The sequence below is a fragment of the Parambassis ranga genome, chromosome 19 (assembly GCF_900634625.1).
Source record: "Parambassis ranga chromosome 19, fParRan2.1, whole genome shotgun sequence".
NCBI lineage: Eukaryota > Metazoa > Chordata > Actinopteri > Ambassidae > Parambassis > Parambassis ranga.
Genome location: NC_041039.1, coordinates 3863698 through 3876298, shown reverse-complemented (window position 1 = coordinate 3876298; position 12601 = coordinate 3863698). Strand labels below are relative to the sequence as shown.

Below are 12601 nucleotides of genomic sequence, written 5' to 3'. Positions count from 1 at the left end.
TATGTTAAAAAGGGTCACTGTTTGAGAACGATAATAAAAATAAAAAAGTGTGCCACCAAATTTGATTCAGTTCTCATGCACCTATAAATAGCATTCTGGGAGACTGTTATGGTCTATAAGGTTCTGTAATCTCCGTACCATGTGTCATTTAAATCCTACTAAATGAGAGTGGAACAGATGGATCAGCCAACCCTGTATCTTAGCTGTGACACGCTCTAGTTGATTGACCCCCCCCACCACCACCACCAATCTGAAATTGGATGAGTTGCTTGTGGTTTGTTTGTTGTATATCCATACAAATATCACCTTGCTTAAAAAAAGTATATATTTTGCCTATTTTAACAGGTGTTCTTATTGCATTTATGTGACATCTTTCAGCTTTTTTACAGATAGTAATCATTGTTATTGAGCTGTAATAATCACTGTTGTAGTCAATGAGTCTGTGATAATTTGGTTAGTTTTAATTGTTGTGACTATTAGAGTTTTTGTTCCGGTTGGCGCACATGGTTGGTGTTAGGATATCCCTTGTCTATTTACTTTTAGTATTGTATTTGTATTCTTATTGTGGTATGTGGATCCTGTCAACTCTTCTGTGACTATACCTGTTGAGGGTCTCGGACATGCCCTTCGTATCAAGGCAGACAGCCAGAAGCTGTGTTCATGTCAGTGTTGTGGGGTGCTTAGTGTCAACCCATGCAGGGGGAGATGAAGGGCCTGTCTCAGACAAAGACCTCCAATTGATATCTAAACAATGGAGCGGGCACACAGCAGCCTCCATACTGAGGAGAGGCAGGCCACAATGGGTCTTTCTCTGTGGTAATAGGGGAGGGAAAGCTAGCATGTTACCATAGCTGCTTAGAGAAATATTATGAACCGGGACTTTTGCATGTGACAGATAATTGTTCCTATTTATCATTTGCTTAAATTCTGATAATTAAAGAAGTATCAATTTGATCTAAAGATACAATACTAAAACTTTTTCAGCTCACTATCTAACCCTGTCCAGGACACATGAGTGTTCTATGTGAGTGATGACAATGTGCTAGTTTGTGCCTAGCTTGACATGTGCACATCTGAACATGTAAGGATGAGCTAATTGTACTAACAACTGTGCTAAACATACTGCTTTACAATCTCTGTCTTGTTGTGCTCTGCTCTCTTACTTATTCATTGGGTGGTAAAAAAAAATAACCAGTATTTTTTGTTTTAAGTATATTTATCTGAGTTGATCATATCACTAATAAACTCTTGTCAATATAACTTTTTTGTTCGTGTTCAAGGACATTTAGACAAACAAACATCACACTGCATCAACAGAGGTCCGGATATTGTTGAGTCAGAATTTTAGTTGAGAAAATAAAATCAGAATGCTTGATTGAATGAATTGAATTCTTTTGGCATTTCTTCAAACCTAGAATCAAAAGCACCTCGCGAATATTTTGGAGTAATATGCTTTAGGGCCTGTTTTCACGGCTGCAGCAGAGGTTTTGCAGCTGTGAAGAAAGAAAGAAGCCATTATTCTGTAGAGAAACTGGGATCATGGTCCTCTTCGGAGAGGAAGGAAGTCAGGCAGGCGGCCTCGGGCGCAGAGGCAAAGAGAGAGAGAGAGAGAGAGACAGATTGATTGGGTGAGGGAGAAGGGCACTGAGAGTGTGAGACCTGCAAAGTACCTCCAACAGGATGTGGACACTCAAACAGTTTGTTGATCATCAAACTCAAAATGGGTGCAGGGATTTTTCTTTGTGTTTCTTTGTGCATCAGGGTATTGTCATGTTCAAGCAGGAAACGGACAAACTCTTGCAATCATACTGTCTAAAATATTGTTGTATGGTGAAGCATTAATACAAAAAGACACAAAGGTGTCCATAAAGTGTATATTGTATATTGTAAAGTGTATATTGTATACACCAAATCTGACCAATGCACCAGGATGCAACCCTGGTAAAAAGTCAGATGGTCAGCATTTCGTTACACATTTCTGCGTCACATATTTGTTATGGTAGGTAATGGTAACACGGTTGTAAAATATAGTTAGGTGTAGTCAAATCATCATATTGAGAATACAAATGACCATGTAATCATATATATCATTTACTTTTGGATTTGTGGAGTTGTGGATGTCTCTGGTGATCCCGAGTTTGAATGCTTAGTGTCATTTTTCTGTGCATGCAAATTCATTGTACCTAGGTAGTGGCCATGATGATTAAATATACTGTTCATTTTTTAAATGCTACTTTTATGTGTATTAAGGTTTGAGAAAGGGAGGATCTACACCTACATCGGTGAGGTAGTGGTATCTGTCAACCCATACCGTGCCATGAACGTATACGGGCGGGACACTGTGGAGCAGTACAAGGGCCGCGAACTGTATGAGAGGCCACCACATCTCTTTGCCATTGCTGATGCTGCTTACAAAGCTATGAAGAGGAGGAACAAAGACACTTGTATTGTCATCTCAGGTAACACAGGAACCCCCTCTTCATGGGCCACTGAAAGCACAAATACTGTGTGCGTCTTAGAATCATTTTTGTACCCTTTGCTCTCTATTCTATTCTGTCATTTTCTCTCTACAATTCAATCTGAAAATTATGTCAAATACTTTGACAAACATTTGGTCACACAAGCTGTGTGGCAGCGCGAACCCAACATACAGGGAATGAAGCTCCACTTAGTGGTCAAAGAGGGTACTGAGATGATCTTGTCATGCCATATAACAACAAATCCAAAGCTTTGTGTGGTGGATGAAAGATATTTGTACTGTGGAGTATACATTTCAAAACTGAAATTAAAATGAATGAAGCACAGCAACTGTTATGGGTCATACCTAACTGTATGCCTCTTTTCAAAAAGTATAAAAGTGAAGGCTATGTTTTGACTGAAAATCATTGTAATGCTTATTGCCTGCACCAGTCTCTGTTGTTCATCTTTGTTTAATTACTATTAAATTACTATTGCTATTAATTAACTGACGATATATATATCTATTTCTAACTGTCTTGTCTTGTTAGACAACATCAATCACCTGTCATGTTTGTTCTCTGTAATGTATGGTGTGTTTGATCCTCTCTCTCGCTCTCTCCTTCATCCTCTCTGTCCTGTCTACCTCTTCTTCTCCTCAACCCGGCCGACTATCAGTAGGAAGGTTCTCCTTATGAGTCAGTTTCTGCTCGAGGTTTCTTCCTGTTAAAAGGGAGTTTTTCCTTGCCACTGTTGGGGGTTCAGGCTCTGAGTCTCTGTAAAGTGATTTGAGACGATTCTGATTGTTAAATGCACTGTGTAAATAAAATTGTATTCAATTGAAAAAGATGTCAAAATCAATTGTAGTCATTTTGCAATGTGTTTTTTACTACAGGGGAAAGTGGAGCAGGGAAGACTGAAGCCAGCAAGTATATCATGCAGTACATTGCTGCTATTACCAATCCTAATCAGAGGGCTGAAGTTGAAAGGTAAGCTACTGCTGTTACACTGATCACACTGCAGAGTCTCTGCACAGTTTGGTGATTAAACAGCGAGACTAAGCTTCGAGATGTTTTGTTTATTCAGTTGAGTCATATTTTAATATAATGTGTCAAAAGTTCAGAGGCATGTAGATATTACCGTATTTCAGGAATAGTCAATGGTTCTTAAAAAGAGATAGTGTTACACTCACCTTGCTTTAGTTGTGTCATTGATAACCAAGTAGGTGTGCTGTGTTGCTGCAGATAAATAAGCAGTATACAATGTCACATGAAGTAAACAAAATGTAGGTCAGAGATGACCTACTCTGCAAATGTCCACACACTAAACATGTAACATGTATGTCATTATGGCCTTACTCCCCAGGCATTTTGTAAATTCCTGTGTGGCAGAAATCCTGTAGATATAACTTGTGCTTGAGTTTGTATTATAAAAGATAACGTTTCTAAGAGCTGGTAGATTGTATCATTTGTCTAAAAGCTATAAATGTTTAAATACATTCAAAATGCTGCAGAAATGTAAATATATATCATCCTGCCTTGCCCTAGAGTAAAAAACATGCTGCTTAAATCCAACTGTGTCTTGGAGGCCTTTGGCAATGCCAAGACCAACCGCAATGACAACTCCAGCCGCTTTGGCAAATACATGGACATCAATTTTGACTTCAAAGGAGATCCCATTGGTGGCCACATCAACAACTACCTGCTGGAGAAGGTAAGCTGGCATAAGGCTGAGGAAAAGGAGGACATGAAAGCCTGACCATAAAAGGCTGTTTATTACAAGCTGTCTGATTATTATGTGACACTTGCTTTTTTTAATTTCCTAAACAGTGCAGAGTAATTGTCCAACAGGAAGGTGAGAGAAGCTTTCACTCCTTCTACCAGGTAAATGTGTGTATTTGCATATTAGGGCTTCTCATGAATTTCTTTGGTAGTCCTGTGTAGCTGTGTTCATAGACACATGGGAGACATTATTGCCCATCCAGTGGTTTCACACTATTGCTGCAGCAAGCACATAAACTGCAATGCACCAGCAAGCTACACACTTATAAACATAGATGTAATCAATGATTTAAAAAAAGCAGAATGCTCTGTTTGTTAAACAGAAAAGACACAGTGAGAACTATTGGATGTAAACACAAACTTCAGTTTCTCCACACTACTTTTAGTATGCAAATATCTGAACACACTGGCAGGATTAATTTGCAGTATCTCTACAACATTGCAGACCTTCTATTCCCACTTGTAGTGTAGTTCAACATGTGGCCATAGTTATTTTCTGAGTGTGATTGTGACAACAGTGGACAGCTCCACAGATGTTTTGAAGTCTGCATGAAAAGCAGTTGTGCTAAAAGCGCAGAGTGCTGCATGAATGTTAATATTAATTAATAAATAAACTTGTCTACTTTTGCCCACCAGCTGCTCAGAGGTGCTCCAGACTCCCTGCTTCGCTCTCTTCACATCCAGAAAGACCCATCAGCCTATAACTACATCAAAGTTGGAGGACAAATTAAGGTACTAATTACGCATAAACATTCTTGTTGTTGTCTGCTCCTGTGTAAAACCATGTGGGCCCTTCATTCGGTATGTGTATACAGAACAGGCAGCATATGAAAACAAGCCTGAAATAGTGTCAGCATAATGTTATGCTTGTTTACAGGAAGGAATAAAGACAGTCGTGTAGTCGCACACAGCAAGTTTTTGATATTTGTTGTATAAATTACCATACAGGAAAAAGGATTGCACTTCTGCTCTACATGAAGTGTGGTCCTTTGCCTAACACTGCTGTCTTTGCATGAGCTTAATGAGCAAGAACAAAAGAGCAGGAACACAACCACTTGACAGCAACAAATAGCCTGATGTCATGGAACACAATGCAACCAAACAGCTGAGGCTGCAGTTTGGTTTTCTGTTTTTATGGTGAGACATCACAGTGCAACACCACTAGGGTGTAATTTAATTAACTTCTGTATTTGATACCCTGGTTGGATTCATTAAAAGAGGAAGGAAAATGCTGTCCCTCCACAAAACATATGTTGTGTACCAACACCTATGCTTCATTGTCTCAATATAGAACGAGAAAGTGTTTAAAGACATCCCAGCTATTTTCTTTCATCTGCCTTCAATATCTCTTCTTTCTTTCTCCAGTCATGCATCAATGACAGCGCTGATTTCAAAGCTGTAGCTGATGCCATGAAAGTGATCGGTTTCACAGGGGAAGAGATTCAGACTGTTTACAAGATCCTGGCCACCATTCTACATCTGGTAATACCCAATAATTCCAAATCCCTGCCCAGGTCTTGTGCCAGCTGTGTCCCTGTGTTATAAAGCAGGATGAGGATTTGAAGCAGTACCTGTTTATTTTTGCTACAACGAAATGATACAGTACATGTGCACTAAAGAGTCTGTCTTCCTGCAGGGAAACATGACATTCGGAGTGGATGGTGACGTGACTCTGATTGAGAACACAAAGCTGGTGTCTGTGATTCGGGAGCTGCTTTCTACCAAAGAGGAAAACGTAGAGAAAGCACTGCTGTACCGCACAGTAGCTACAGGGCGTGATGTCATCGAAAAACAGCACACAGTACAAGAAGCCAGCTATGGGCGGGACGCTCTCGCAAAGGTGATTATTGTAAAAATTTAAAATATAGGTCACATGCCACCCGGTGCAATACAAAAAACAGGACAGCAACAGTTGCTCAGTGATGTCTGTGGGGTTGTGACATTGCACTTTATGCATGGCAATATTCACACTGATGCACACTAGCATGAGTCACAATGTTATGACTCCAGACACAGACTGCAGTCTGTGGAGGAAGCAGTGAATGTTGGCAGCTGCAGGACCAGCACTGTGGGCTGTGAACAAACGCCTGACTCACATTTAACTCCCATCTGTAACCGATAATTGTTTGTGTACTGGCCGGTTCTGTGCCCTTGAGCGAGGCACTAGCTCTCCAGCAAGTAACCAGTCCTCTACACACACTTAAAAATACATTTTATGTTTTGTTATCCTCAGGCAATGTATGACCGTCTGTTCTGCTGGATAGTGGGACGGATTAATGACATTATTGAGGTGAAAAACTATGATGCCAGAGTGCACGGGAAGAACACAGTCATTGGAGTGCTGGACATCTATGGTTTTGAGATTTTCCAGAATAACAGGTTTGGATAAGACATTTATTTATTAAATGTCAGTGTTTTATTTTCTATATGTATTAGTTTAGCAGTTGTTATAAAACAGAATGCATATCTTTGCATCCATCACAAAATAATGAAGTTTTGATGTGTCTGATCTGTAGCTTTGAACAGTTCTGCATTAACTACTGTAATGAAAAGCTGCAGCAGCTCTTCATCCAGCTGGTGCTAAAGCAGGAACAGGAAGAGTATCAGAGAGAAGGCATCCCCTGGAAACATGTAAGCACACGTATTTACTCATTTATTTGCTCGTTTATGTATTCAGTGGGCCAGTATTTTCAATTTTTGAAAGAAGTCACTTTTAGAAAACAATAACATAAAGGCATGCATGACTGATGACCTCTTTTTGTAATCTGTGTCTGTTTCAGATTGATTACTTCAATAACCAGATCATTGTTGATTTGGTGGAACAGCAGCATAAAGGCATCTTCTCCGTGCTGGATGAAGCTTGCATGAATGTGGGCAAAGTCACAGATGAGGTTTTTCTCCAAGGACTTAATGTAAAGCTTGCTAAGCATGCCCACTACACCAGCCGCAAGGTAAGAAAAATGAAATGCAAATTATTTGGCAGAAGGTGACTGTATGCAACATTTGCTTAGTACTATCACAAGTACAAGTATTTACGCTAAGAAGCTAAAAGAAAAAAAACCTTGCAGAACAATATTAGCAATTTGCAATAAGCCTATCCCTAAAAACACAAAACTACACTATTTTATAAACATATGGAAGTGGTAAATCCATCAGTGTTTGTGAATGACATGGCTGCAGTAACCTAAGAACAGCAGAGGGCAGATTACACTGTGCAGTAAGGAGCGATTATTGCTGGCGGGAGCGACTGAACATGATCCTGTTAGTTTTAATAATCAGAAAGGCTTACAGTCTAATTCACTCTAATCCTGCAATCTAGTCCATGCAGAGTGAGACAGAACATTAGCAAATTTAATTTGCTAACATCCATTGTTCTCTCTGGGATCAGTCAGCTCGGATAAGGTAAAAGTCACTCAGCAGCACTGATCTGGGGTCAGTGTGTTTCTGCTTATTTTTTTAGGTGATACAGGAAATACATGAAAGAATGGTTAGGGGCCCTCTTTGCAGTTTTGTCTGTGGCCACAAGGAGGCATCAATAGTCAGAGAAACCATTTGAGGGAGTCTGACTCAACACTTTGCACAAGTGATGTCACTGACAGCCAATGGGTGGTTATGGAGCTTTGCTGTGTTAGAATGGGTGGTGGTTAGAAGTAGGTGTGTTTACAAATTTATGAGGAGAACCATGCAGAGAAGTGGGACATGGAAAGGGAGGGAGATGGTGATGCAGTGAAAATGAACCATGACAAGCTTTAGGTAAACATCAGTATGTTTCTGGGCAGCATACTGTGGATCAGTAATATTCAATCAACAGGCTACAAAGCAAGACAGAAAGTGTTCAAAGGCCCTGTGTCCCAATGTGATGTCAAGAAGGAATGCTGGTACTCCTGCAGATGGTTTCTAGTTCAGAGAGAGTAAAGTCCACAATGACAAGCACACTGTGAATAAAGCAAGGCTGAATAAAGATGAGGTAAAGATTGCACTGTGCTGCAGGGTGTATTGATTTGCGAAGCTTCCCTTCCTCTCATCATCTTGGAGTCAACCCCCACCCCGACCCATCATCAGTCTCCCCGGCTCCCTGATTCACTCCATTTCTCAGTGCTGGTTTGAACATACAGTGATCCAGCTGTTACTTCCTGGAACCAATACAAGCATGAATCAATATTTGGCCAGGGATCTTTTTTTCATGTACTGTCTGGAGTCTTGTTGCTAGGCATCATTAAATAATAGACTTTTTTTCAGGAAGAAGCATGAATTGTTGGAGGTGCTTGCTTTTCTAGTTCTGAGAATAGTGTGTATTAACATTTAGATTGACATTTTTGAAAGTTAATTTATCCAGACTGCTTTAGAGATAAATCCCTCACAAGTAGTGAAGAATAGACAACTAGAAAACATAATTATTATACTTTATTATAAAATGTGGTAACCTTTAACATTTACAACCACATTATAAACAGCAGTGATATCAAATATAGCACACTTTACTGTTGCTGCCAGTAGAAAGGCCATTTTTAGTGTTGTTAAACTCATCCAGCTTACTTTCACCAAAGAGAAGAATGAAATTCTCTCACTGTATATCAGTGTTACCCAAAATAATCCCCTAACCCACACTCCTGATGCAAATTAGCTCTGAGAAAGTTCTGAAAATTTCAGACTTTTGAGGGTACAAAGTGCATATGAGCTCTGCAGACGAAGACGCACCCTGCCACTCAGCCTCATAGCTTACATCTCCTCAAGTCTGTTTGCCAGGATTAATGTGTGAAGGCTGAAAACAGGAGGAAGCGTGTGGTGTTTTGTTTTTTTCATTGAGCATGTTCAAGAAAAAGTGAGACACATATGCTTATGAATTGATAGGATGATGTTAAGGGACCTATTACTTTATATAATTAGCAGTCAGAAGAATAGTTTTACAAAAATAAGTACTAAACACAAGGTCAACTTGATCAATAGATTTGATGGTTTGGATACGACAGAGCAGAGATATACATGGAAATGATCTCTCTTTTCTGGGAGATGTTCCTGTAACATGATCTGTGTTGTGTGTCTGCTGTTCTCACTTTGCTTCCAGTACTGAGTGATTCTGTCTTTGCTCTGCTGTCTGCCTATAACATGCACAAAATACACACACTCATTAATGACATGCTGCTTGTGGATGATAAATCACACACACAGACCTGAGAAAAAAGGGATTCAATGGAGAGAAAGTTTACACTGGTGCTTCAGATGAATCCCAATGTCACCTTGCTCTGCTTCTGAGATTTTTTTCCATTTGCTTCCAGCTTTCTTAGCCTTGTTATGAATTAACCAGATGGTTTTGATTTATTAGAGCCCCACGCCTGTTTACAGTGATGTCTTATCTAAAGGAAAACATGTTAAACTGATATGATGGAAGCTTTTATTTGTGAATGGGTGTAGCAAAATCTGTCCATCTTTAGGTGTTTTAAGTTGTGTTTGATCAATTCTACACATTACATTACACATTACACTTTACATTCACTGCACTATAAGCATTTTTATTTCTTTCTGTTGGAATACAGGGTTTTCTTTTGTGTTAAAAAAAACTCTGTGTTAAAAACATAATGGTGGGTAAACAGTTTCTGTAATATAAAAAAAAACAAATCTGGGGAAGGATACAGAAAGATTTCTGCTGCTTTGAAGGTCCCAATGAGCACATTGGCCCTCATTATTCATAAATGGAATACGTTTGGAACCACCAGCACTCTTCTTAGAGCTGGCCGTCCGTCTAAACTGAGCGATCGGAGGAGAAGGGCCTTAGTCAGGGAGGTGACCAAGAACCCGATGGTCAGTCTGTCAGAGCTCCAGCATTCTTCTGTGGAGAGAGGACAGCCTTCCAGAAGGACAACCATCTCTGCAGCAATCCATCAATCAGGCCTGTATGGTAGAGCGGCCAGACGAAAGCCACTCCTTAGTAAAACAAACATGGCAGCCCATCTGGAATTTGCCAAAAGGCACCTGAATGACTCTCAGACCATGAGAAACAAAATTCACTGGTCTGATGATACAAAGATTGAACTCTTTGGTGTGAATGCCAGGTGTCATGTTTGGAGGAAACCAGGCCAATACCATCCCTACAGTGAAGCATGGTGGTGGCAGCATCATGCTATGGGGATATTTTTCAGCAGCAGGAACTGGCAGACTAGTCAGGATAGAAGGAAAAATGAATTCGGCAATATACTGAGATATCCCGGAGGAAAACCTGCACCAGAGCGCTCATGACCTCAGACTGGGGCGAAGGTTCTTTTTTCAGCAGGACAACGACCCGAAGCACACCAAGATCTCAAAGGATTGGCTTCAGAACCACTCTATGAATGTCCTGGAGTGGCCCAGCCAGAGTCCAGACTTGAATCTGATTGAACATTTCTGGAGAGACCTGAAAATGGCTGTTCACAGACGTCTCCCATCCAACCTGATGGAGCAAGAGAATTACTAGAAGAATTATTAGAAGAATGGGCAAAACTGCCTAAAGATAGGTGTGCTAAGCTTGTGGCATCATATTCAAAAAGACTTGAGTCTGTAATTGCTGCCAAAGGTGGATCAACAAAGTATTAAGCAAAGGCTGTGAATACTTATGTAAATGTGATTTCTTAGTTTTCTATTTTTAATAAATTCAAAAAATGTCAAAACTGATTTTTGTAACATTGTCCTAATGGGGTATTGTGTGTAGAATTTTGAGGTAAGATACCAATACTTGTCATGTTATTTATTACAAATGATTTAAGGATATTAATCAGCAGCAGCAGGAACTGCTAATAAACCTGCTGTGCATTACCTCTTCATCACTTAGCAGCAGACAGATAAAGTGAGGTACTTACCAGTGAACATGCAGCATTTAGCAGCTTAAGAGTCAGATATTTCCCTCAGGAGCTATTGGAGACTCAAACAGACAAAGGAGGCGTTAATATGAGGTGGCCAGAGCTCCAAATAAATACTAATGCTAGTTTTGTATGTCAAGTGCTGCATTTACAGCTTGTTTCCACTGCTTCGAAGTGGCTGTGGAAAATGTACTTTCACTTCAATGGGAAGCATTTGTGATTCAGGCTGCTTACCACACACAATTTGATCGGATTTTATTTGATGTGTCTGTAGTAACTGATATGTTCTTCTCAGTTTATGTTGCTGTGACCTTCCCAGATTCCCAGATTTTTACTCTTAATGCTGTTTTAACCTAATATATAATAATAATAATATTTTAGTAATACTAATTTCTCTCTTTGTCACTTTTACAATCCCACAAATAATCCCCTTCTGTTGTGATAATTATAAATATTGTATCTTCCTCTCACTATTATCTCAGGCACATACAGGTGCAGCTTACTAAAAGCAGCATGTGTTTTTGCATGTGTGTCCTCCACCTGCTGCCACATGTATGAATGCAAATAGGGGGGCTGTGCTAAGTGGTAAAGCTTTCATGGGCCATGTGTTGGTGATGCTAATCACTGCGATACTGTGGTCATTAGCTCCAGGGAGGCACAAGGTCAGCAGAGGCAGCAAGGACGCATGAATGAATCTAAATAATGTCGAGAAGAGCATGAGAGTGGATATGGTATCGAACAGCACAGCATCAGAACAGCATGATGGGTGGCTCAGGATCTGTAGCTTGATCTTACTGTTTTAATGCACTGACAGCTGCCACTCAGTGCATTGGGCATGAAACGCAAAATCCATCTTCTCATCTGCTGCCTGTATTGGCCATTGTGGCACCCACTGTGAGTTGTTGATAGGTTTAGAGATAGTCAGATGCAACTCATTAGGAGGTTTGGCTTGTGCCTCTCATAGATCTTCAGTCCAAGGGCTTGAAAAGCACAAGGGCACATGTGGCAAGAGGTGATGGAGAGCAAGATGCTTACAGGAGTTATAGAGGTTCAGGTTTAGGTAGAGGTCTCTTTGTTGGCAGTGGAACAGTTTGGGTGACCAGTATAAGATTAAGCCTATCCTGTTTGTTTTTGTCTGAACATGGCTGATGTAGTGTAAAACTTTCCATGCAGTGTGGATACAACATAGTTATGAAATCTGGCTTGATCCTCCTGTGTCCTAAAGACTGCAAAAATCTGAGTGTAAAGAAAACAGTCAGTATCCTCCACTTCATAAGAATCAAACAAACGTTGGTACACATCACAGTAATAAAAACTAACCATGAAAATGTTGTGTGGAAGCATGTTATCATTGCTTCCTGTCACTTTAACACTGGCTGCAGCTACAGTGTGTACCTGAGGCAGTCGGTGCACTGGTGTTGTTATTGTCTCTCTCTGTCTGTCTCTCGCCTTCTCACCTCTGCTCCCCCTCTGTTCACAGCTTTCCTGCCTGCTTCTATGTGTGACTGTCTATAAGTCATGTCTTCCTGTGCT

General features: G+C 40.2%; 1 protein-coding gene across 1 annotated transcript in view; it reads left to right on the top strand.

Annotated features, from left to right (window-relative positions):
- myo1d (myosin 1D) overlaps positions 1-12601 on the top strand; it is a 59495-nt gene that overhangs the window by 10082 nt on the left and 36812 nt on the right. Inside the window, exons 2-11 of the mRNA XM_028430290.1 lie at positions 2251-2459; positions 3353-3446; positions 4005-4170; positions 4287-4340; positions 4875-4970; positions 5604-5720; positions 5875-6078; positions 6472-6617; positions 6755-6869; positions 7019-7189. Coding sequence (XP_028286091.1) covers positions 2251-2459; positions 3353-3446; positions 4005-4170; positions 4287-4340; positions 4875-4970; positions 5604-5720; positions 5875-6078; positions 6472-6617; positions 6755-6869; positions 7019-7189 — 1372 coding nt within the window. The remainder of the gene's footprint in view (positions 1-2250; positions 2460-3352; positions 3447-4004; positions 4171-4286; positions 4341-4874; positions 4971-5603; positions 5721-5874; positions 6079-6471; positions 6618-6754; positions 6870-7018; positions 7190-12601) is intronic.